The 23021-nt window shown below is 37.5% G+C and overlaps 1 protein-coding gene across 6 annotated transcripts in view; it reads left to right on the top strand.

Annotated features, from left to right (window-relative positions):
• The window catches only part of ppp3ca (protein phosphatase 3, catalytic subunit, alpha isozyme), a 443488-nt gene that overhangs the window by 336526 nt on the left and 83941 nt on the right, over nucleotides 1–23021 (top strand). For all 6 annotated transcript variants that reach the window (XM_028813465.2, XM_051933907.1, XM_028813466.2 and 3 more), the window contains exons 3-4: nucleotides 20618–20742; nucleotides 21500–21611. In XM_028813465.2, coding sequence (XP_028669298.1) covers nucleotides 20618–20742; nucleotides 21500–21611 — 237 coding nt within the window. The remainder of the gene's footprint in view (nucleotides 1–20617; nucleotides 20743–21499; nucleotides 21612–23021) is intronic.

Genomic DNA, 23021 nt, shown 5'->3' with positions numbered 1-23021 from the left:
TGAAAGGAAATAATAAGCTGATTTGAGATTGCATGTAATGGCACAAATTCATTTTTAAAGAAAAACACTGACTTTTAAATTTCTTGCTAAACAATTTTTGTGTGTGGAGAAACACAAAACTTCCACATACAGAACAGGTGTTGGTACTCATTCTCATTTTCTTTAACTGTTATTAGCAAAATGTACGAGCAAAATAGAAGATCTGACTCAGATCTCTTTTCCATAAAATTATATCACAGCAGGTTATGCTTTCTTTCATTCAGAAACCCTGCTCCCACTCAGGCAAAGGAAGGAGAGTCTAAATAAGAATGACACCTATAGAGCGCCCCCACATGGAGTGCAGAAATATCTCACCCCCATATTTCCAGTTTTCCAACACACTTAGATTTGTTAGGAAAACCTACTCATTTCATGACCAGCTGAGGTGAGTACTTGCTGTAGGCATGTAAGGGAAAGGTGAAGAACCATTTGAATTCATTGAAAGAAAGGAAGTCATTCTGTAAGATGGAGAGATGTGGAATGTTTAATTTATTGCAGATTTGAAATATTCACAGAACTGCTATTTGTGATACAAGTGAGAAGCTGCGCTCACAGCTTCTCCGGTATAAAATGTAGCATTTTTTCCACTGGCAGCACTTCTCCCCTTAAGCCATACACAAACTGTAAATTCTCCCACACACATCTGTGGGCTTTGAGCAATGCTACCAGATGAGCGCATGTGAGGGAGTCGAATGTGACTGGAGACGTTTTTCTGTGCGTTTTTAGTTATTTAGGGCTTTCAGCACCGCACAAGCCAAATGAGCAATTAGCTGGAAATTCATTTTGGAAACCCAGTTGCTAGGATACAGGTAAAAGGAAGGACTGTGAAGGCAAAGAAGGGTATCATTCTGTTTTACCAGTTCATTATACAGCTCAATTTAAATTATGGCTACATCATGGTTTGTATGAAACAAATTCATTATTTTCTTTAACTCATGATTGTTTCTGGTATGTCATCTTTCAAAACATTTATTTTCATGAAAATAAATTGTGGTAAAATGTACTGTACAGAAAAATAAGTAGTAAACCCAAAACTACTGTGAAGATGCCTGTGGTCAGTCTTTTATCTTATAGTTTAAGAATCTTGCATTTTTTGTATTTGTTTCTGATCTCATGGCACTATGTTTGATATTTACATTAACTGTTGATTTGTTTTTATGTATATATGTTTAAGACTATAAATGAAGAAAAAATCACTTTCTTCACAAAAGTGTAGACGTTACTTCCACACATGCTGATAAATCTGCATTGCCTTCTTTTTAATTGGAAAAAATGAAAATTTTAAAGGAGCCCTAGAACAATAATATACATATATTGTTATAGCTATAGCCATATATGCCTGTCCATCACAGATGATAACAGTAGTTAATTATATGAGGAAGGAAGCAAAAATTAAAGGCAACTTACCCTTTAATACAGGTTACTGTGAGCAGATGAACATAAGTTATATCACTTCTCAACATTGTCACCCTGCAGGTCGATGCACTTTCTGTATTGTTCCACTAACTGCTTCATTCATTGGGAGAAGAAGCTTTTTGGCTGCTCCTGAATCCACGTCTGCACCACTTCCTCAACCTCATCATCGGAGGAGAACATGCCACCACATAGAGCCTCTTTAAAGTGTACAAAAGATGTGATAGTTGCATGATGTTAGGTCATTAGGCTGTTTGGCTACCCATCTTGTGTCAAACTTTATGGTAACCCAAGTCATTGTGCACTAGGGCAAATACAGATCCATAACTGATATCCAAGTGCAGCAACAGCAGAGAGCGTAATCCGTTGGTCTTGTCTGATGAAGGCGTTCTGAGTGAGAGATATTGATGGTCTACCAGATCAAGCTTCATCGGTTACACTTGTTCTTCCCACATTAAGCATTTATATCCATACATAAACTTCTCATTTAGTCGTGCTGCTTTCACTTCCATACTGAGCCAATATACTTTGGTGAATTTCAGCAGGTTTCACTCCCTCTGCCCAAAGAAATCTTAATATGGTAAATTGTTCGACAGTGGTGCGATCCCACAGTGGAGTGTCCATGTTCAAGTGACCTATGCTTCAGCCACACTGTGGCAGAGCACTGAACTCTGTATATTTGAACTTGTGAACGTGTTGTAGTGCATCAGCTCCCGTCTGTTTACTTTTTGATTTACCGTCCTATTATACCACTGTCAAACCCATTTAATGCTATTCAGAGTCTTGGCGGGGCCGGAGCAAATTCCAGGATCACTGAGTGCAAGTCAAGAAACAGGCATGGACAGAGCTCCAGTCCATCTCATGACCCAATCACATGCACTCATGCTCAGCCCATTGAGAGATGCCAATTAGTCAAACCTGCACTTCTTTGCGAATGTTAGGAGACACCGGGAGAGCAACTGAACACAGGATTTGTGAAGTAGTAGCACTCATGCCACACCTAATAACAACGGTAATAATAACAATGATAACTACCTACTGCGGTGGGTTGGCACCCTGCCTGGGATTGGTTCCTGCCTTGTGCCCTGTGTTGGCTGGGATTGGCTCCAGCAGACCCCCGTGACCCTGTGTTCGGATTCAGCGGGTTGGAAAATGGATGGATGGATAACTACCTACTTGTTATTTTTACAATATTCTTACTCATCACTCAGCTGAGTAATTTATTCAGTCTGGTTGTTCTCCCCTCGTAGCATGTATGGACATATAAGCAACTTTGTGATGACATTGTGTGTCAATTTCCTGAATTCACTTTCCAATATATAGTTATAGGAAGCTGAGATGCATCACTGCACTTGTACAGACCAGGAGCCATCTTTGTGAAACAAATCATAAGGTCCCATTATCATCAATGCAAACCAGTATATGCATACAGTCACTCAGGTTGTGCCAACTTAGTGTCTCCAATGGACTTAACAAGTCTTTTAAATGTAAAAGGAAATTTGAGAATGGGAAAGCATGTAAACTCCACATAGCGAGTGCACTACAATTACACAGATCTCTGTGAGGGAGCAGCATCAGCCACTGCATCATTTTCAGAAATTAATTTCAAATGTGAAATACAGAAATTACATTATTTTATAAACATTTTGCTATTGTCAAAGTCCAAGGTGCTTGTTTTTATTGGACCTCAGGCTGATTCTCAGCTAAACCAACAGATCATCTGCTTGTGGTGGATTTTTCATAATCATGAGGATAATTTTATTCTGTCATCTCAGTAATTAGTATCAGTATGTATGTATTAATATCAGCATATTAACTTGCTTTGATTTTATGCACACATTAAACACATGAAATAATAAGATGTGATATCACATCTGCATACATCTTTTCTGTACAGTGCATCTAGATGTTTTCTTAATGTGGCCTAAACAGCATAATTAATAATGATAATATGCAAACTTTATGTCTTGTAGCTGATTTTCTTGCTAATTCAAAGTGCAGCCTTTTGGGGACACTGCACTCACACAGGATTATTTGCTTCCAACTGTTTAATGAACATCTCTCTCTCTTTATTTCATTACCATTAATATATCTATATCTATACAGTAAAAAGCACAGTTCTGAAAATGAAAGGATAGATTCATTTGACTGTTCTAAAATATTGTACATGTTTTTGTACAATAGATGCAGAGGCTGACAGTTTATTCCATATTTCATCATGTAAAGGAAAACTGACTCTGTCTGTGAATGAAGCAGCTGGGGTTAATGCTTTGCTTTATGAGCATTTGGCTTATGCTGCCACCTCTTGGGAATGGATTAATGTGCATAGATCTAGGCATGAGTTTGAATTGTACAAAAATCAGAGAGAAAATTTATAATCATACATCTCAAAAAGAGTTATGTATTATTTTTTTAAGTAAAACATTAATAAATGAAGTAACATACGGTATATTTCATATTTGTATTTTAGGTAAAGAAATATATGAATGTATAAATATTTTTTAAATTCCAAAAACCATAATTTATTTCAATTATAAAAATTTTTTTTGTTAACCTTAAAAAAGGAGACACTTGTATATTTTTATATGCAAACATGTTTTTCAAAGTATTTTACTGTTATAAATTTAAATTTATTATCTATATTATGAGAGGTGATCAAAAACGTTTTGATCCTGGCCTATTTAGAAAAACAACAAGTTTAGTTTTTCAGCATTATGAACACTAATACACATTCACAAAGCTCTTCTATGCCACTCGAACAGTACTTCAAACATTGCCTGTAGAACCATTATGTAGATGACTTGACATATTCATCACTGGCAGAGTACGTCTCATGAACGTAGCCATTCAGATTGGGGAACAGGTAGCAGTCACTAGTGGCCAAGGTCAGTGGTTAGGGTGGGAGTGGCAACTCATCGACTTCAGTTTTACAGGCAGCCTTTGAAACTTGTGCTGTGTGAGATTTCCACACCACTTTTTCCAGATTGCTAGAAATGACAAAGCAAATCAGTGCAATATTGGTCAATTATGTGGCATTTTGAGGTGTGTAATGAATATGGACTTATACCGTCAATATCAAAAAATTCTCCGTATGATTTTTCCTAACACTTAGTTGAATCTTGAACTTTTTTCGTGTTTAAAAATCACAATTCTTCCATTGTTTCAAATGTTTAGTCTTTGAGTCATACTCAGGTCAGGTCAGGTTAGGGAGCATGCACTGGTACAGCAGGTTGCCACAACCACCACATGACAAAACAGCTTGGGATCCTGGTTGGCAACCCCCCAGGCAAACACGCGGTCCAGTCCCACCTGCCGAAAATGACCCTCTGTGCGCCGCAGACAGGTGTTACGTGGGCGTCCCCTTGGCTTGGTCCAGCCATTCGGCTCCTCAACAAATGAGGATCATACGAGCAGGAACACCCTCTGGGAATCACGCCACATGGCCGTAGTGCCGTAACTGACGCTCCCTCACAATGCAGGTAATGTGCCTCATTTGGGACTCCATGAGCAACCGCTCATTCGACACAAAGTCAAACCAGCAGTACCCAAGAATTCTCCAAAGAGACACAGCACCAAAGGAGTCCAGTCTTTGTCTCAGGTCATTGGATAGCGCCCATGTTTCGCAAGCATATAGCAACACTGGAAGCACCAGGAATCTAAAGACTTGGACTTTCATACTTTTGCATAGATATCGGGAGCACCACACACCCCTTTCCAACGACTTCATGACCCCCCCATGCATCTGTCTACTGACTTTATATGAAGAGTCACCAGAGACATGAATGTCACTGCTGCGGTATGTAATCCTCTCAACAAGGTCGACACTCTCTTCACAGACAGACACACTACTGATGGCTGTACCTAAGAGGTTATTAAAAGCCTGGATCTTGGTTTTTATCCAGGACACTCGCAAGCCCAGACTTCTTGCTCAGTCTCTTGAGAGCCCTGATCAGAGCCTCCATTGATCAATCAGTCATACATATGTTTCAAATTTCATCTAACACTTTGAATGTTATTTTCTCATGCTCATTTCTATTTCATCATGAAGAATGGACTCGGCTGACCCATAACTAATCTCTGTATTGTGTGCCATCTACCACACCATTGTTCACTGTTGCAATTTACTCCAGCATGCCAAAATGTTCTTCTGTTGCCAATGTCGAAGGTCAGAGAGAGCTTAGGTCATCTCTGAGATTCGGTCATAAAGGAATTCTGCAGCTCATCTATTGAATGATGCACATGAAGATGACTGGTCATAGTAAATAATGACTTATCTACAAAGACATTTTAAAAGTAAAGTGTTCTATACCATTAAAAATCCAGTCATAACCTGATATTAGATTTTATATTTTTCAGCAACTATATTGACTTGCTACTGAAAAAAGGTACATACACATTAAATCCCAAATCCTAGAATATTTTAGTATGCAGGAGTTAATGTTTGGTAACCTATAAAATCAAGTCAGTAGAGTCATGCTCAAAAATGTTTTGATCACTCCTCCTATTTGTGTTAACGGTGTCACAGTAGCACAGAGGTGAGCACTTCTGCCTTACAGAAACAACTTCATGGGTTTAGATCTCGGCTACTGTCTCTGCAGTGTTTGCCCGTTCTGATGTAGCTGTGAGTCTTTCTCCTGGTAATACGTTTTTGTGATTGATCCTCAAAAACATGTTAATTGGCAACTCTAAATTAGTAAACTATATGCCCTGTGATGTTATGCTCAAAGCTGAATAGGCACCAGCTGCCCATGACTGAACTACATTTATCAGATTAAAGAACTGAATCTTACAATTTGTTTGTGTTGTACATTTTAAACCCAAGTCCAGTTACTATCATGTAGAATCTGCACGCTCCACCAATGCCTGTATAACTTTTCTTTGGTTGGCTCTATTTTTTTTTCATCCCATACAGTTAAGACATTCATATTAAAGTTAACTGACCACTCTTGATTGGCCATTTTGTGAGTTAATATGCACTCTGGTGGACTGTCACCTCATCCAGGGTTGGTTCCAGTCTTATTCACGATATAGACAAATCAGACACTGGATTCTTACAACCCTTACCTGAGTAATTAGGTTAGAAACAATTTGATACATGTTAGAAGAGTAAATCTTTATACAAAACACCTTCACAAAGACCTGACAATATATAGGCCGTAATCCCCAAATATCACTTTGAGCAGCTTGCCTAATTCTCAAAACATATGTCTTCTCCCTCTCTTTCCTCGCACGCCACAGCACAAAATACTGGAACCTAAGAGTTACTCAGAAGTGCCCAGGCCTTCCACTGATTCTGTCATTTGGCAAAAAACTACACATGGCTAACATGCATCTCCATACTCCCTGTTCTGAAGACTGGCCAGTCTTCCCTCAGGCAGTAGACCATGTGCAAATGCTAGCAGAAACATACAGAGTTAGCCTATTTACCAGGGCAGAATAACAAACACCTATACTTGCTTATGTCCAAAACATCAAGTTATTAATGGAATTGTACTGATATATTATCTATACATACATCAAATGATTTTTGATTGTACCTGTAATATTACTAATATTAGGAGTTTTCTCAGATGTGGCAGCATGGTGGTGCAGTGTTTATTGTGATCAAGAGTCCTGACCCAGACAGACTGTGTGATGTTTTTATTAGAGCATTAGAACAGTTGTGTCATGAACAGGCCTTTTAGCACTACAAGCTTGTCCATCCTATTCCCCTAGATCAGGGGTGGGCAAATTCATTCCCGGAGGGCCGCAGTGGCTGCAGGTTTTTGTTCCAACCCAATTGCTTAATAAGAAGCACTTACTGCTCTAGAAACCCTTCTGCTTCATTTTAGTTATCTCCCTCGTTAAGATTATGAACCCTTATTGCTTATTTAAGTCTTAAAACAGCTGCATTCTTGGTTTTTAATTGCTCCTTATTAGCAATAAGATGCAAATGACAAAAGAAACCAGCAGTTATCCATTTTGCTTGTTACCCTTTACACCTGTGTGTATTTATCGTGCACTATTTGGTTTAATTAAATACTTGGAAGGAAAGAGAAGAGAAAAAAGTGAAGGACTGAGAATTACCCATCCGTTTTACACTTCAAAGTATTTGGATGATATCCTTAGAATGGAAAAAAAAATCTAGAATATGAGAATGACTTGACATAGCAGAGTTAAAGCACTAACAAGCCATGAAATGTAATTATTGGCAAGGATTGTTTTCTAATTAAGCAACTGGGTTGGAACAAAAACCCGCAGCCACTGCGGCCCTCCAGGAATGAATTTGCCCACCCCTGCCCTAGATTGTCCAAAAAACCTCAAGGTCCTGCTCTACTCCACTGTACTTGATAATTATTCCACATGTCTTTGGTTCTTTGTGTTATAAAAAAAATCTAACGTGTACAAAATCTTTCCTTAAGTTTTCTTTTTTTATTATTTAATTTTATTTATATTATTTGAAGAAAACAGCATTCCATACAATCATGTCAAACCAAACAAACCATAATTTATTCCCCGCCCATGAGAAAGACAGGAAAGGCTACAACATGTGCAAATCCTTAAAAAATAAAGGAGAATGTCCCTGTCCCCACTATAAATGCTTATTCTAAGATTTGATTAATTACCGGTAGGTCTTGCCATATTTTAAAAATGTTTTGAACAGATCCTTTATGTGAGAATTTATTTTTTTTCCAATTTCAAATAGTGTAGAACATCAGTTACTCACTGACTTATAACAGTTGGGCTGGGATTCTTCCAGTTAAGCAAGAGAAGTCTATGTGCTAGTAGTGTGGTATAAACAATTACATTGACCTTCTCCACTTTAAAAACCCATCTGAGAGTACACAAAGCACAGCTGTTAATAAGTTAATAGTGATTTTGAACCAAGGCTGTCTGATAGGCATTCAAAGATTTTTGTCCAGAATGATGTTAATTTGTTGCGAGTGAAAAACATGTAGCCCAGTGAAGCTGGAGCTAAATTGCAACATTCACAGGTTGAATCTTGCTCTGGATACATTTTTGACAATTTTAAACATGCTAAATGTGCTTGACAAAAGACTTTAAGCTGAATGATTGAATGCTTTGTGCATATGGATCTGGAGTGTATTATGTGCAGGGCTGCTGTCCACTCCTTTTCAGCAATGTTAAGTGAAAGATCCTTTTCCCACTGTAACCTAGGATCTTTGAAGGGAAGAGACTTTGAGATGTTTTTATATATTGTTGAGATGCTGTCTGAGTCTTCAAGACTGATAAGTACTTCTTCTGGAACAGAAATGGGTGGTAGGTGTGGAAAATTTCGCAAAGTTTCTGATTTGAAAGTAATATTTATTTTATCATTTGTTGATATTTTCTGTTTTTATTTGATTTTATATCCACTGTGTATTTTTTTATTTAAACATTTTTTAATATAGTTTACTTATATACTTGAATGTAATTCAGATCACATTAGCACATGGAGATGCTTTCCTTTAATATACATATGCATGCTTTATCTTTTTTAATTACTTATTTTTTGAACATTCATATTTTTAATTGTAACTTTCAACTCTTATCTTGGCTTTGCAATGGCATTATAATATAGTTTTCTACATGGAGTGTGGACATGGACATCTAGACTGTGTTGTGCCCTCTTTGGAAGGTTCATGTACCCTCTCTTAGCCTCTGCCTCTTCTTCACGCCTGTTAGTTTTTCATATTTGCCATCTCATTATGTTATATTCAGTGATTAACTAGAGGTCTTACTTTGTACAGAGACACATTTACACAACATTCAAATTACCCCACTTTGATTAAACAGTAGTAAGAACATTTTGTCTTCTTTCCCATTAATCCTTACCTGATTATCTTGCCACAGCAACTGATTGCCAGTTGAACTGAGGGCGTTCTGATTTTCTCTGAAAATGTTAAAATGCATTACATAAAGAAATGTTGTGTATCAGTATGGCACAGTAAACTAGGTCAATCGAATTTCAAAGAAACAGGTAAAGCAGAGAACACCCTTACCACCAAATGATATTAAAAGAAATAATGAATAAACAGCCTGGGCAACCCCAAGAGAAAGTTGCAGCCCAACCATCAGGTCAAAAACCAAATGTTAGAAAATCAAGGTCTCAATGTCATCAACCGTCTATTTCTTAATGCTGGAGAAGGATGACCCATTAATCTGTGACACAGAAAGCCCAGGAAGTATCAGGTTATAAAACGAAGGCTTTTTGGAAGAAAGAGTGATGTTTTTAAAAATGATATTCCATGATAGAGTGGTAGAGGCTGAAAGGTTGCATTGTCTAATTGAGTGCAAAGGCTTACAGGCTCCTTTACGCAAAGCATTACACAAGAGTGACTGCAGAGAAAGGGGACAAGCAAAAAGTAAGCAGGAGGAGAGGAAAAAGATAACAGCACTACACATTTTTTAAGAAATGATGTAAAGCACATAATTTACCAGAGTCTAAAAAAAATTAGCCAGAGCACACTAATCCTCCATCCGTGTTTCCCCGCAGACCCCTTTGTCACCGTGTGGAAACTGACGCCATGTATCAGAAGTCCCCAGTGTTTGCTTTGCAGTGTGGCAGTGAGGCTCAGATGTATAGATGCAGACCTGTCAGGGTTCACACATGTCCTGTTCTGGTTCACCCGAGTAGGTCTCCGCTCTGATTTCCTCTGATCTCTATTAGAGAGACCATGTTTTTAATTGGTCATCCCCAGGCTGGCTAGACAAGATTGTCTGGCAGGGATCTAAGCAGCAAGGCACAGGCAAGTTGTTCCACAATTTGTCAGGTGTTATTTTGTTCTGGCCGTAGCCAGCACCAAACTTTGTCCATAGGCCCCCCAGGTTCTCCTTACCTACAACACCCGTCTCCAACTCGACAACTCAGGGAGAGTACTCTCCCACCTGGTCTATTAAAGGGTGAAAGTCTCGATGGTGTGGCAAGGCTGTCTTTAGGTTGGCTCCTGGTTCCACGAGGAGGCCTTCATCCTGCTGACTATGCCAATGTGAAAATAATCAGCGTAGACACACAGAAAAAGGTTTGGGGCAGCTACCTGTATACTTAATCCTTGGCTGCAAAGGGCAAATACAATTAAGTTGTGAACAGGTTTGAGTCCAAAACAGAACTGAATACATGTGGAGGTTGTCTTGCTTTTAAAGTAGGTCATGTGGAAGTGATGTCACCCGGGGGCCGGAACCGGACGTGCATTCTTGGTGCTGGAACTGGAAGTGACGTCTTCAGAGCCAGACTCAGGCAGAATTTCCTTTATTTGATCTGCAGGAATATCAGAGGAATGATTAGTGTACCCCGCCACACCCTGGCGTGGCATGGACTTACCTTTGATTGCTCCCTCTAGCTGTCTCCCATGCGCACATGTGAGACAATATATATATGCAAATATTTATATATACAGTATATGGAATAAATGCAACAAGTTGTAATTTCAGTGGATTGTGTCTCATATTTTGGAAAAACTCGCAAAGTATTCTCATCCTCCTCAACTTAATGTGTCCAGAACCAGTTAATAGCACACAGTTCCAGCATGTAACCTAGTAAAATTAACATCAGAGTAAAACGTATCATTTCAGAAGGACCCCAGTGACCATACTTCAAACCAATGCAAAATTTTAAGACAACAGTACTCCAGTACAAACAAAAAAAAAAACCTGGTTGTATTGAAATATTTGAAGTACAGTAATCTACATACAGGTATATGTAAGTGCTAGTGGTAGACTTGGAAATGTAAAGGAACTTAAAGCCTTGCAGCCACAGCAGGATAATAATTGAAAATATTAAGCTAAATTCAGTGTAAACCACAATGCAAAACAATGTCAGGTAGATGTGATACCCTGCAATTGTTTTTAATGATAAATAATTAGTTTTTGATTATAACTTCAATAACCACGGCTCTCATTTACAAAATAAATCACACATGGCTATGGTGGTCAGGTATTTGAATAATGAGTTGCGGTATTTACAATTATAATATGTACAATATAATGATTGAATAAGAAAACTCAGTAAAACTTTGCCTTATTAACTATTATAGGAAGATGTTAATTTTTTTGTGAACCCAATAAATCATGTGGAGTCCACTTGCCACAATTTAGAAGTTTCTCCCAGACAGTTGTTAATACTATGTTTGCATGAAAAAAATCACATTTCAGCATATACATAAATCAGTTTAATCTTCACAGCATCCTAAAGATGGTTTTTCTTATTTATTCAAAAAACATGACACAAATATTTTACTACAGTTTTGTCAGATCACTTGTACTACCATTAGTTCATATACCATTAGTGCCCCTTATAAGCTGTTTTGCAAACACAGGCTGTTGTTTGTATGTTAAATGGTTTCGCTTGCCATGTCGGTTTATATGTCTTCTCTTTATAATAATGTAATGTGATTCCATATAGTCCTATTTCTGTATGTAAATATAAAACAGACAATATAAATGAAGGATTTTAACATAGTAAATGTCCAAAATCAATAACATCCAAAGGCAAAAAGCTTTATAAGGATGATGTATCCATTATAATTTTATACACAATATCTAAAAGTTTCTTCTTGTCTTTTATAACATTTCTGTACCTTTCTCAAGTGAAATAATGAATTTCACATTCAGTCAACAAAGGGGAAACATATTGAAGACGGCTTCTGTCTTTTGAAACCAGGTGGTGTCGTCTTCATAAAAAATCGTTATGTATAATGCAAATACTACAGCTGTTGCACTCTCCATTTCAAAGAAAAGCTACAGAAAAGAATATGCCACTACTTAGTGAAGTCAGACTTCATCAGTGCAATTTGACCATTTGATGATGTGAAGTATGCTCCACATTTGTATCCTCCATACTTCCTCATTCCATCCCACTGCTTGAGAGAAAGCTTTGCAGCCTCATTGAAGTACAGTTCAAGGGAGTATGGAATGCTCTCTGCTTAACAAGTGGCTCAGGTATATTTAGATCATCAAATCACACATGGATTATATTAGCATGCTTACACTTAGAGTTATTATTGTCACTTAGTGACCTGAATGTGTTGAGTCATGGGATAAAAGACCAATAAACCTGTGCATGCTTTTTGCTGATGACATTCTGTTGTGTAGCCCCAGGAAGCGGAGAGGAAGTTGGAAAAATGAAGAAGGGCTTTGGAAGATAGAGGGTTGAAGATAAATAGGCAGAAGACAGAATATAAGGTGTAGTGGTGATCAGGATTCAGAAGTTATCTTGCATTAACAGCTATTCAAAAGAGTGGATAAATTTACAGTATATATCTAGGATCAGTGGTAGCCCAAGAGGGAAAACTGGATGTAGAGATAGCCCATATTGTGAAGTGTGGATGGAACAACTGGAAGAATGTATCAGTATTATTTGATCAAAGAATTAAGGTGAAAGTTAAAGGTAAGGTTTTTAAGACAGTGATAAGACCAGCAATGATGTATGGAGCTGAGACATGGGCAGTAAAGGGAGTGCAGGAGAAGTAGTTAGATGTGGCAGAAATGAGAATGTTGAGATGAATATAAAAAAGGACAGAATAAGATATCAGACAATCAGAGATACAATAAAAGTGGGAGAGATATGTTGAAGTGGTATAGACATGCGATGAAGAGATACAGTGATTATGTGGGCAGGAGAGTGATGGGAATGGAAGTACAAGGGAAAGAGAGAGTGAGGGAGGCCAAAGTGGAGATGGATGGATGTAATGAAAGAAGATTTGAAGGAAAAGGCTCTGACTGGGGAGGAGGTACAGGACTGAGCTGTATGGAGAAGGCTGATTAAATACATCTACACTACATATAGGTGGGAAAAGATGAAGAGGAAGAAGTGGTTTATCAACCAATCAAAACTCATCTGAAGATGTGCAATTTTTCAGTTTTACTGTGCTATACTGTACATCACTGAAACCTAGCAGTATGTTTCAATGAACCACATCATTACCCAAGTCTTTTTTGGTTTATTAGGTGACGTGTAAAGTATGAACCTAAAACACATGTAAAACTATTTTTCCCAATAAGGAACAGTTTGTAAAGCAGTTTATAATTGTTTAAAGTCATCATTTGTATTGGATGCAACGCAATAAACTATCATCTGCCTAAAGAACATTGTCTCACATGCCTCATTGCATATCCAGTAGAGCTCTAGAAAGTTTCAGTAATGAGAACAGAGACTTCTGTCCTAACCTTCCACACAGGTCATGTTTGCGCAGTCTTTTTTCCAACAGTTGATTCATACACATTGATCACAGAAGGAAATGCTTTCAAATGCTTTCTTGCTGACTTGAGATTCTTAGAAATTACTGACCATCATTTTGTCTGTGGAATTTACAGATACCTCTTAAACTTGTAGAAGTTTCTGTTAAAAGAAATTTATAGCCACTCTAGGGCACATTGGCATCAGTAATCCTTCATCTGCGAGTCTGTTGAAACTCTGTTCATTGTAACATGATATATTACCACTCACCTATATTGCATAAGTTAAAATATACCAAGTTCTCATCTTGTTCATCCTAATGCAAATTGTGATTTGTTTATAGGATAAAAATAATCCAGTTAGCTGAACTTGTTTTGTTCCATAAAGTTGCATTTCTCTAGATTTTTTAATCTAATCATTTTAAAGGGCTACTAAATGACCACTTGTAGTTAAGAGCCTGAATAGCCACTTGAGCAAGAGGACTTCTTACTGGCTCAGTTGACTCAGAGCATTTGTAGCAGAGCCTCACAGAAATGCCATTGTGTCTTGTTCATAGATTAGTACTGCAGGGCACTCCCCCCCCCACTTCCATGCTCTTCCCCCCCTTCCATGGAGCCCGGGAGTGAGCAAATGCAGTAACAGTTCATTCTCTACACCCCTCACTATAGTAAGGGGTACAGTAAATCAACTGTTTTCTTCATGATATTGGCCATATTTTTATCTGTATTGTGAACATTTAAACACTTGGATCGTAACCGTGGATGACATTGTGTCTTCCTTTTTTATACAATTTTTAATGTATATGTTGTGAATATCAATATTTATGAGTATATATAGCTTGCATGTATTTATAACTATTTCATTTAGTGGTTTTAATGATAGAACATTGATGCACGTACTTCACCCCCTGAAGTCTGCACCAGTGTTCACAACGGTTTTTCATTCCGTAATAGAAGCCAAAAAACAATTTAATAAGGTGTCATTGAAAAGTTGGTTGGACATATTTGTTACACAAATCAGTAGTTCCTAACTTTTTTGGGTGGATTAGAAACAGTAAGTGTATCCCTGTGAACTGGGATTAGAATAGGGCCAGCATGCATGTCATAAACAGTGACCACAGGAGACTAGCATCAAGCTGGCTAACCTGAAAAAATTGCTGTTACACAGTCAGAGAGGGAGAGAGAGAAAGCCTTTTGCTTTGTTCGTAAAGGAGCAGAAAATACTGTATATATTTTTTTTAATTTTACAGATCAGACGCTGTTTACAGTACTATATAATGCCTGTACTAGAAGAAGGGGACATACAACAACAGACTCATTTGAACTGTTTGTAATCTGTCGTTTCATCTGACTGAATATTGTACTGTAAACTGCCCTGTAGTTGTGTTTAGTGGTGCTAAATATGGGTAATTGTGGGGTCTTCATGCGGCTGTGCTATATAGTTTGTGTGTTAAATGGATCTGCTGTATTATACTTTTGTTTTGTAAACATATAATTCATCTATTTAATGACTATTCATTTTGTATGGTGTCTCTTTTGGAATCAAACAGATATTTTTGCCTTAGGGGTTGGCATTGCTCTGTTCTTTGAATTATTCACCGTCCAAATACTGTACAATAACTAGAAACAAATACAGTGGTACCTCTGGTCACGACCGTAATTCGTTCCAAAACTCTGGACGCGACCCGATTTGGTCGCGACCCAAACGTAATTTCCACATAAGATTGTATGTAAATTCAATTAATCCGTTCCAGACCATACGAACTGTATGTAAATATATATTTTTTTAAGTACAAAAATAGTTAATTATACCATAGAATGCACAGTGTAATAGTAAACTAAATGTAAAACACTGAATAACACTGAGAAAACCTTGAACAACAGAGAAAACTAACATTGTAAGAGAGCTACACCCTTACGAACCGCTCGCTGTAAACTGTAAACACTTTTTTTATGAGTTTTAAGCCCAGGGAAAAAAAATTAAATGCCACTTCTCTTGCAAAACCTTTCAAACCATCCTCTACTGGCTTTAAATTCCTCACCTTCGCCACTCGAAGAAGGATTTTTTTTCAGCAAATCGCCATGAATCTTCCTGGCTTTCTCGCATATGATCGGCTCGCTTCTGCTATCCCCTGCAAGTTGCCTCTCGTTCAACCACACTAGCAACAGTTTTTCCACCTCTTCCAGCACGTGAGGCCTCTGCTTGGTTAACATTATAACTCCTTTTGCAACATCAGCTGCTTTGTTAGGCCCTGTATACGCAAACAAAAGAAAATGGGAAACGGAGAATGGCAAATCATTGGTGCTTACCATCGCGCATAGGGAAACTGGTCGCCAGTGTTTTTATTCGTCACCAGAGCGTTTGGTCGTGAACAGATGCAAAATTTTGGCAAACTTTTTGATCGTAACTCGATTTGTACGTGTTCAGAAACGTTCTAGTGAATGACTTGAGATAAGGACACTGACTGTATAAAGTAAAATGCAACTGACTCTAAGTAGTTGTTATTATTTTACTGCTAAAAATGCTGTAATTTCAAACTGACTGATTTATGGCATTTTTCAAGATCTGCAGAGTCACTGGTGGACTTGGGTGGATGTGGCATTCAAGTGGGCTACATGTGACAGGATGAAGTGTTTGATTCAGTTGATTTTGCTGTTTTCATATATTGCTGTCTATACTGGAGGAGTGTGAAAACAAGAAAAACAGGCTGTCAGAATTTCATTTTCCAAGTTCTTTACCCATATTAAAGGCAAACACACTTTATAGGGCATAAACATTTTAAGAAATACAATCTATCAAGTTTTACCAAGTGCATGGAACTTTGTTTTTGTTAGAATCACGACCTGTTTGTGAAAGAAAGCCTAAGACACCAGCACATTTCACAGTTGAAGTTGTGTTTTGATGTCTTTTCTGCTCACCAGGCTGACAGAAGACCTAGATATGTAGAGCTTATTTAAGTAGAGCAGGCTGTGATTCATCCTCTGAGTTTATTTGTTTCATTGCTCTGGAGCCTATAGAAATTGTGTCTTGCAACATACTGTAAGTGGTATTAAAGACCACTTATTTAGATTTTTTTTATTAATGTTTTCTAGTTACCACATTGGGCAGCTATTATTATTGAAGGACAAAGTTAACTGTTCTCTCCTCCTTCTGTCTAATATTTTGATTCTTGCAAATAAAGACAAATGACTCTAGTTCTTATTGTCCTTTTACCCATGTTTATGCCCATTACCGGCTACCTTTTCATTGGCATGTCTGTCAAGTGGTGTTCCTGTTGTTTAGATCCTTTTTTTCAGTCTCACTTTCTCATAATGCATAGCAGCACATTTGATATATTCCTAAGATTTTCATTAAATGTGAAACCATTAGCCAAAATTAATTGTTTTTTGATCATTTGTGTCATGTTATAGGCATGCGCTCCCTGGCTTTAGATTCTTTTCTGTGTGTTTGTTTATTCTGTAATGTATTACTTTAATGTGTTTATTATATTTATTTTTAACCACTTTTATGTTGAATAATTATATACAATCTATGTATTAGATGTTTTCCTGTGTCCCATGTCTTTTGTGGGTGGATCCTCAAGAGGTGGGTCCACCCTGACATCACAGCTGGAGGACCACCCTCAGCCTATATATTGTGATCCTGACGAGTGGAGCTTTCAGTAGTTCATTGACATTAGGGACTGCTTTTTCATTTTAATGTTTTTCTGGTTTTGGTTTTATTGCCACTCTTTATTGGTTTCTGATTTCTGGATTGTGGAAATGGACTTGTTTGCAATGGCTTGTCTTTTTAGGTGTACCTTTTTGACTTTTTTCCATTTTTGTTCTGCTTTGGCTTATTAAAAAAAATGGCATTTTTGGTGTTTGCAATATTTTAATCATTTTATGAGTATCTGGAACTTTTACAGCCAGTTCCCAATTTTAGGTCTGGACAGGCATGTCAGTAAAGGCTTTGTGTAGACCTATTTTTAGACAGTTTCACTATTTTGAGAATAATTGAATCATAACAATTTGATGCATGTGAACCTTGGCCCTTAAAATGAACTCCTGAATGTGCTGCTTAACTCAAACCTGTGAGACAAGTATGCCTAAAACTACCTCCAGCTATCCACCAGTGTCTGCCTGTAAATTATCCCTTAATCAACATAATTAGTTTATAATTTGTACATTGTTTAGTTTTACCTGAATATTTTAAAAAGTTGTTACTACCCTTATAAGAAGTTCACTTACTGTGGTGTGAACGGAAAAGGACATGAAAGCCATGGAAACCTATTTCAATATTCATTTAGTATAATGTAAGCATCAATAGTAATAACAAATTTATCTTTATGTTTTTGGAAATTGAGTTTGTTTAGCGTAGCCCCATTCCCATAAAATAACCAATGCCAGAACCCACTTTTGCTCTGGTGGTTATTTAACATTTTTTTCCGAGTTTCAAACAGTTCTTTTAATACACAGCGCTTCATAAATGTAGACCCGGGACCATTGAGTTAATAACCAGAATACTTGTATTCTCATCCATTTCACAGTCGATGGAAACAGGCCTCTAACAACATGCCTATGGTACTAAGTCCTGGCTAACTTTCTTGGGGTTCTCATTAGGATGTGTCTGTAGCAAACATTTGCACTTAAATATGGGCACATTGAAAAAGGTGACATGTTAGATGTTCTTTTGAAATTGTGTGGCAAGCTGCCCTTTTTAAAGGGTCAGATCAAATACTTGAATAGAATAATCTGTACAGCCAGTATGAAGTCAAAGCAAGCTGCAGTCAGTGCTACTTAGTACATAGAGAGCATTTAAAGGTTTTTTGTTCTGGTTTTAATGTTTTAACCTTGAGGTCTTTCATTTTAGCTCAAGTATATAGCAGAAGGACTGCGTGGATGGCTGCCTCTCTGATGAGCCATCTTCTTGAAACAGATTACATTAAGGCTGTCTTCTCATCTGTTTATTTAATATACATGTAACTGTAGGAGTTTCCACAATGCAAGCATATCCTGAAATCTGCAGATGTCTCTCTTATTGTTGGTCTTTTAAAAGATAACAGAGTGTCATGGACCTATTGTTGATGGTTTTGTTAAGTAATTTGAACAATCATTATTCTAGTTGATGTAGGAGTTCTGCAGTAACTGTAGTTACTGCAGTAAACCGCTAGAATTCAATATTCTTGATTGTAAAACATCAAGGCATCTATATAACTATAGATCATTTCTTGCCTCTTGGCTTATTTTCCTGTATCTCTGGATAAATGTTTTATGTTTCTACATTCTGACTGAAAATAAATTTTCATCTGGACTATTAATGTCTACATAATCTAACATAGTAATTGTGAAACATTCATCAAAGGTGTTTGTTATATTTGACTAGAGCTGATTTTTGACCACTTAGAATGCTAAGAAAAATATCACATCTGCACTTTACACATCCCATGATGAGGTTTAGGTTGCTTATTATGCAAGCATTTTGTACATTTTAGAATTAGCAAACCATTGGTAGTGAGTTTGGATTTGGCATTTACAAATAAGTATTTACTTATTGCCTATTGTAGTCTCTAGCCTTAAAATAAATTCCTGGGGGTCCTGACTTGCACATAGTGGGCAGTATTACCATACTTAAGCTTGAAAATAATCATACCCTGCCCATGAAAGTTAGTAGATCACCTCGCCATCTTTAAACCCCACAAAAAAAAAAAATCATTAACTAGGGGTATTTTAAATGTAATGGCATAATTATACAGTCCTGTAAGGAGATGCAACAAAATTCCCAATGAAACCTTTGTGTAGCTTCTTTTAATTATATTTCACCATTTTTTTTTTGGTTGACATTGTTTGGATCACTTCTCTCCATTCCTATAAAAAGTGAATAAATCTTGATGTTAATATTTGGATTGGCATAGTAAAGGTATAAACTGAGAACTAAAAGTATGTTAAAGTTTAATATAAGTCTCAATAAAAGTAAGGAATACCTACAATGAAAAATTACAAGATCAAGATTGAGCACCCCTAGTATACAGAATCCATGAAAAAGATCTCTAGGGGGATCAAAGGTTACATTTTACCTTAATAGTTTGTAGATTTTGATGCAAGGGAGTGAATAACAGACTGTAGTTCCTTCTTCAAATTTTATGTATCTGAATATTTAATGTCCCTTGTAATATGGTGCTATATAGCGCCCGACCTGGCACAGACTGACACAGAGGCATGTGTAAAATCACAAGACTTTTTATTTTTCTCTTCAGCCGTGGGGCATGCCTTCCCCGTGTACCACAGGCCCAACACAGTCCCAAAAGCACATAACTGCAAAAAGACACAACTCTCCACCTTGGCACCACCACTCCTCTCAGGCAACCTCGTCCTCTTCCTCCCGATTCTGGCTGGAAGTACTCCAGGTGCTTGATCACCTGTTGCTAATTGCACTTCCGGGCGGGGCTGTAGAGGTGTCCAGGCTGGCTCTGGGATCCATGTAGCACCCCCTGGAAGCCACTCCAGATCCCCACAGGGTTGTGAAGAACTCCATCTCCCATGGAGCCCTGCAGGAAACTGAGGCAACATCGTCACCCAGGGAGGCTGCCACCAAACGTCCCGGGGGAGGTAGTGAGGAGCCCATGGCTGCTCCCCCAGAACATATACAGAAGGGGCATCCAGGCCGGGCATGGGACCCGGCCGCCCATTACACCCTTCATATCAGACCCATTTCACTCACCTCCTCTTCTTCTGCTTTAGAAGAAACAGCCAAAGGGTTGAAGGAGGACTAGTATTTTGGCTTCCTCAACACCTTACCGGCTTTAATTATTCTACATGCTTCACCGTGCTACACCAAGGACAAGAGGACTCCGGCAATAATTTGTAATCAATTTTTTTGTGTTACCCCCTGTGCTTCACCACCATCCTCATTGAAGAGAAGGGCCTAGGAAAATGTTGTTTTAAGTTTCTCATGTTTGCTTAATCTAGATTTAGAAAATTCTGCAGAAAACTGCATAACATTTAACATCTTGTTTTTTCTTTTCTATTTCAGTTTGTGGAGACATACACGGTCAGTTTTTCGACCTAATGAAACTGTTTGAAGTTGGTGGGTCCCCTGCCACCACCCGCTACCTCTTCCTAGGAGATTATGTCGATAGGGGGTACTTTAGCATTGAGGTGAGAATAAGCTTGTGGCGCTCTTGATCATGTAATTGTATGCATGGTTGACTGTATGTCATTAATTGTTTTTTAAATATTAAGTATACAAAATAACTGTTTAATGTGTTCTCCTGCTCCTTTCTTGTTAGAAAGACAGTATGTGTGTTGGTTTTTTATAGTACCCTATTTCTGTTGGTATACTAAACTGAGAGACATGAACTATATCTACAGGAGGAACAAAGTCAAGTTGAATGAAATAGATTTTTTTTGACCCTGAAAAATCAATGAAAGGGTTGATAAGAATTAATCTGAATACATTGCTTGAGCAATTTACGTTTTCTAGATTAAAACCAAACATCAACATTTCAGTGGCATCCTAAGTTTTGAGATAAGGGGTACTCTCTTTTAAAAAATTTTTACAAGACTCTTTAAGGATGAGATAAACAGAGAAGAGTTCATTCTTTTCATGTCCCATTTTAACCAACTGAAAATGTGACTTTATTGCCCAGAAGTGGGTGCAATATATTACTATGACAATATTCTATATTGATTGCAAAATATAGTGTGTTCTTCATATACTGTACTGTATTTTATAAGAAGCTTTAACAAATGTGCAACACAGAAAATATATAAAGCCAAAGTACACAATGTATCATTATGGTTGCTGGTTTCCACATAGAGCTGGACCTAAGCGGCTGCATTTCGCAATCTAGATTAACTTTTGTTATTATTTAATGGAAATGGAAAATTACATGTATCTCCTTTTATATTTCAGTGTGTTTTATATCTCTGGTCACTGAAAATCCTCTATCCAAAGACGTTATTTTTACTGCGAGGGAATCATGAATGTAGACATTTGACAGAATATTTCACTTTTAAACAAGAATGTAAGTATACGTCATAAAAAAAGTATATGCTATAATTGGTTACCCAAGTGAAAGCAGTTTTCAATGGGCAAAAAAGGCTGTAATATGGTACAAGACAGGGACCGACAGTGAGTGACTGAAGTATCAGTGTTGTGTTTATATAGACTGCCCAAGTCTGTAAGGCCCTTAAATGTAGCCAGATCTCTATAAGGAGTTTCTCTGAAGGTATCAGAGTATGGAAGGTGACATAGCAGTCCAGAAATTATCCACTTTGATTCCCTAAAATTGTCTGCCTGCCACAAGAGTACCACCACAGGAGACAACTGATGACATGTTGGGTAGATCAGAGAGTAGACAGGCTTAAAGTTCTACAGCTCTTGGCAATAGCTAGAAGATGGCAACACAGTATGACATCCCTGACCCTAAAAGTTTATTCTGGTGATGACCTTATAACTAACCCTAATGTGGTATTTAAGAGGATAATTCCTGCTAGTGTGCATTGATTCTAATTTCAGAAGGATAGTAGGGTGAAGGAATTTTGGTAATGGAGCCAATGAGTATAGAAAACTATATAAAGACAAGGTGGTGAGTGGGTAAGCTACTTTACCCGTTATTTAATGACAAATTTTTATTTTTGTGAGCATTTGACTTTGCATTCACCCTATTTCTTCCTTGTTTTTTAATTAATTTCTAAATATCATTGGATATTTAGAACTCTTCAATATTTTTATATCCAGTCCACTAGGAGGAACCCTCCAGTAGTACTGATATGCACATCTGTATATTATAAATATATAAAGCTCAAAAACTGTGAGTGTTTGTATGTGTATATACAGTATATATGTGTGTGTGTGTATATATTACATATACACACACACACACGCTCATACAGTGTATGTATGTGTGTCTGGTACACAAATCCACGATGTTGGATCAATCTGTGGCAAAATTTGTATGCCTCCTTCATTTGATCTGGGGAAGACTGTAGACTATGTAACAACCCAAATTTTGACCCTGGGGTATACCTTTAGGTTGGTTTTTTCCCTTTTTACTACAGTTTGAAGGAAAGCAAGACACCAGAACAAACTGATAGCAATTCTAGGTGCTGCTTCTTGTTTTATATATAATTTAGTTGTCATTTTTTGCAAGGTATATTTTTCATTTCAACAAAGTTATCATGCATGAACACAGTCGCAGTGTGAAGTGGAATATCCCACTTGACCAGATTTTTGAATTCTCTCTTCTTGTGTTCAAAAGAAAGGGAAAGCCCCCTGAAGCTACAATACTCAGATTACACAAAAATGGCAAAGAGGACACCCCTTTCTTTGACATCATGAATAAAGCACATATTCACACATTAAATAAATTAAATAAATAAAATGCTTATGAGGGCGGCATGGTGGCGCAGTGGGTAGTGCTGGTGCCTCGCAG

This window comes from Erpetoichthys calabaricus, chromosome 11 (genome assembly GCF_900747795.2).
Source record: "Erpetoichthys calabaricus chromosome 11, fErpCal1.3, whole genome shotgun sequence".
Lineage (NCBI taxonomy): Eukaryota > Metazoa > Chordata > Cladistia > Polypteriformes > Polypteridae > Erpetoichthys > Erpetoichthys calabaricus.
The sequence above is the reverse complement of the archived record's forward strand: the minus strand, read 5'-3'. Positions and strand labels throughout refer to the sequence as shown.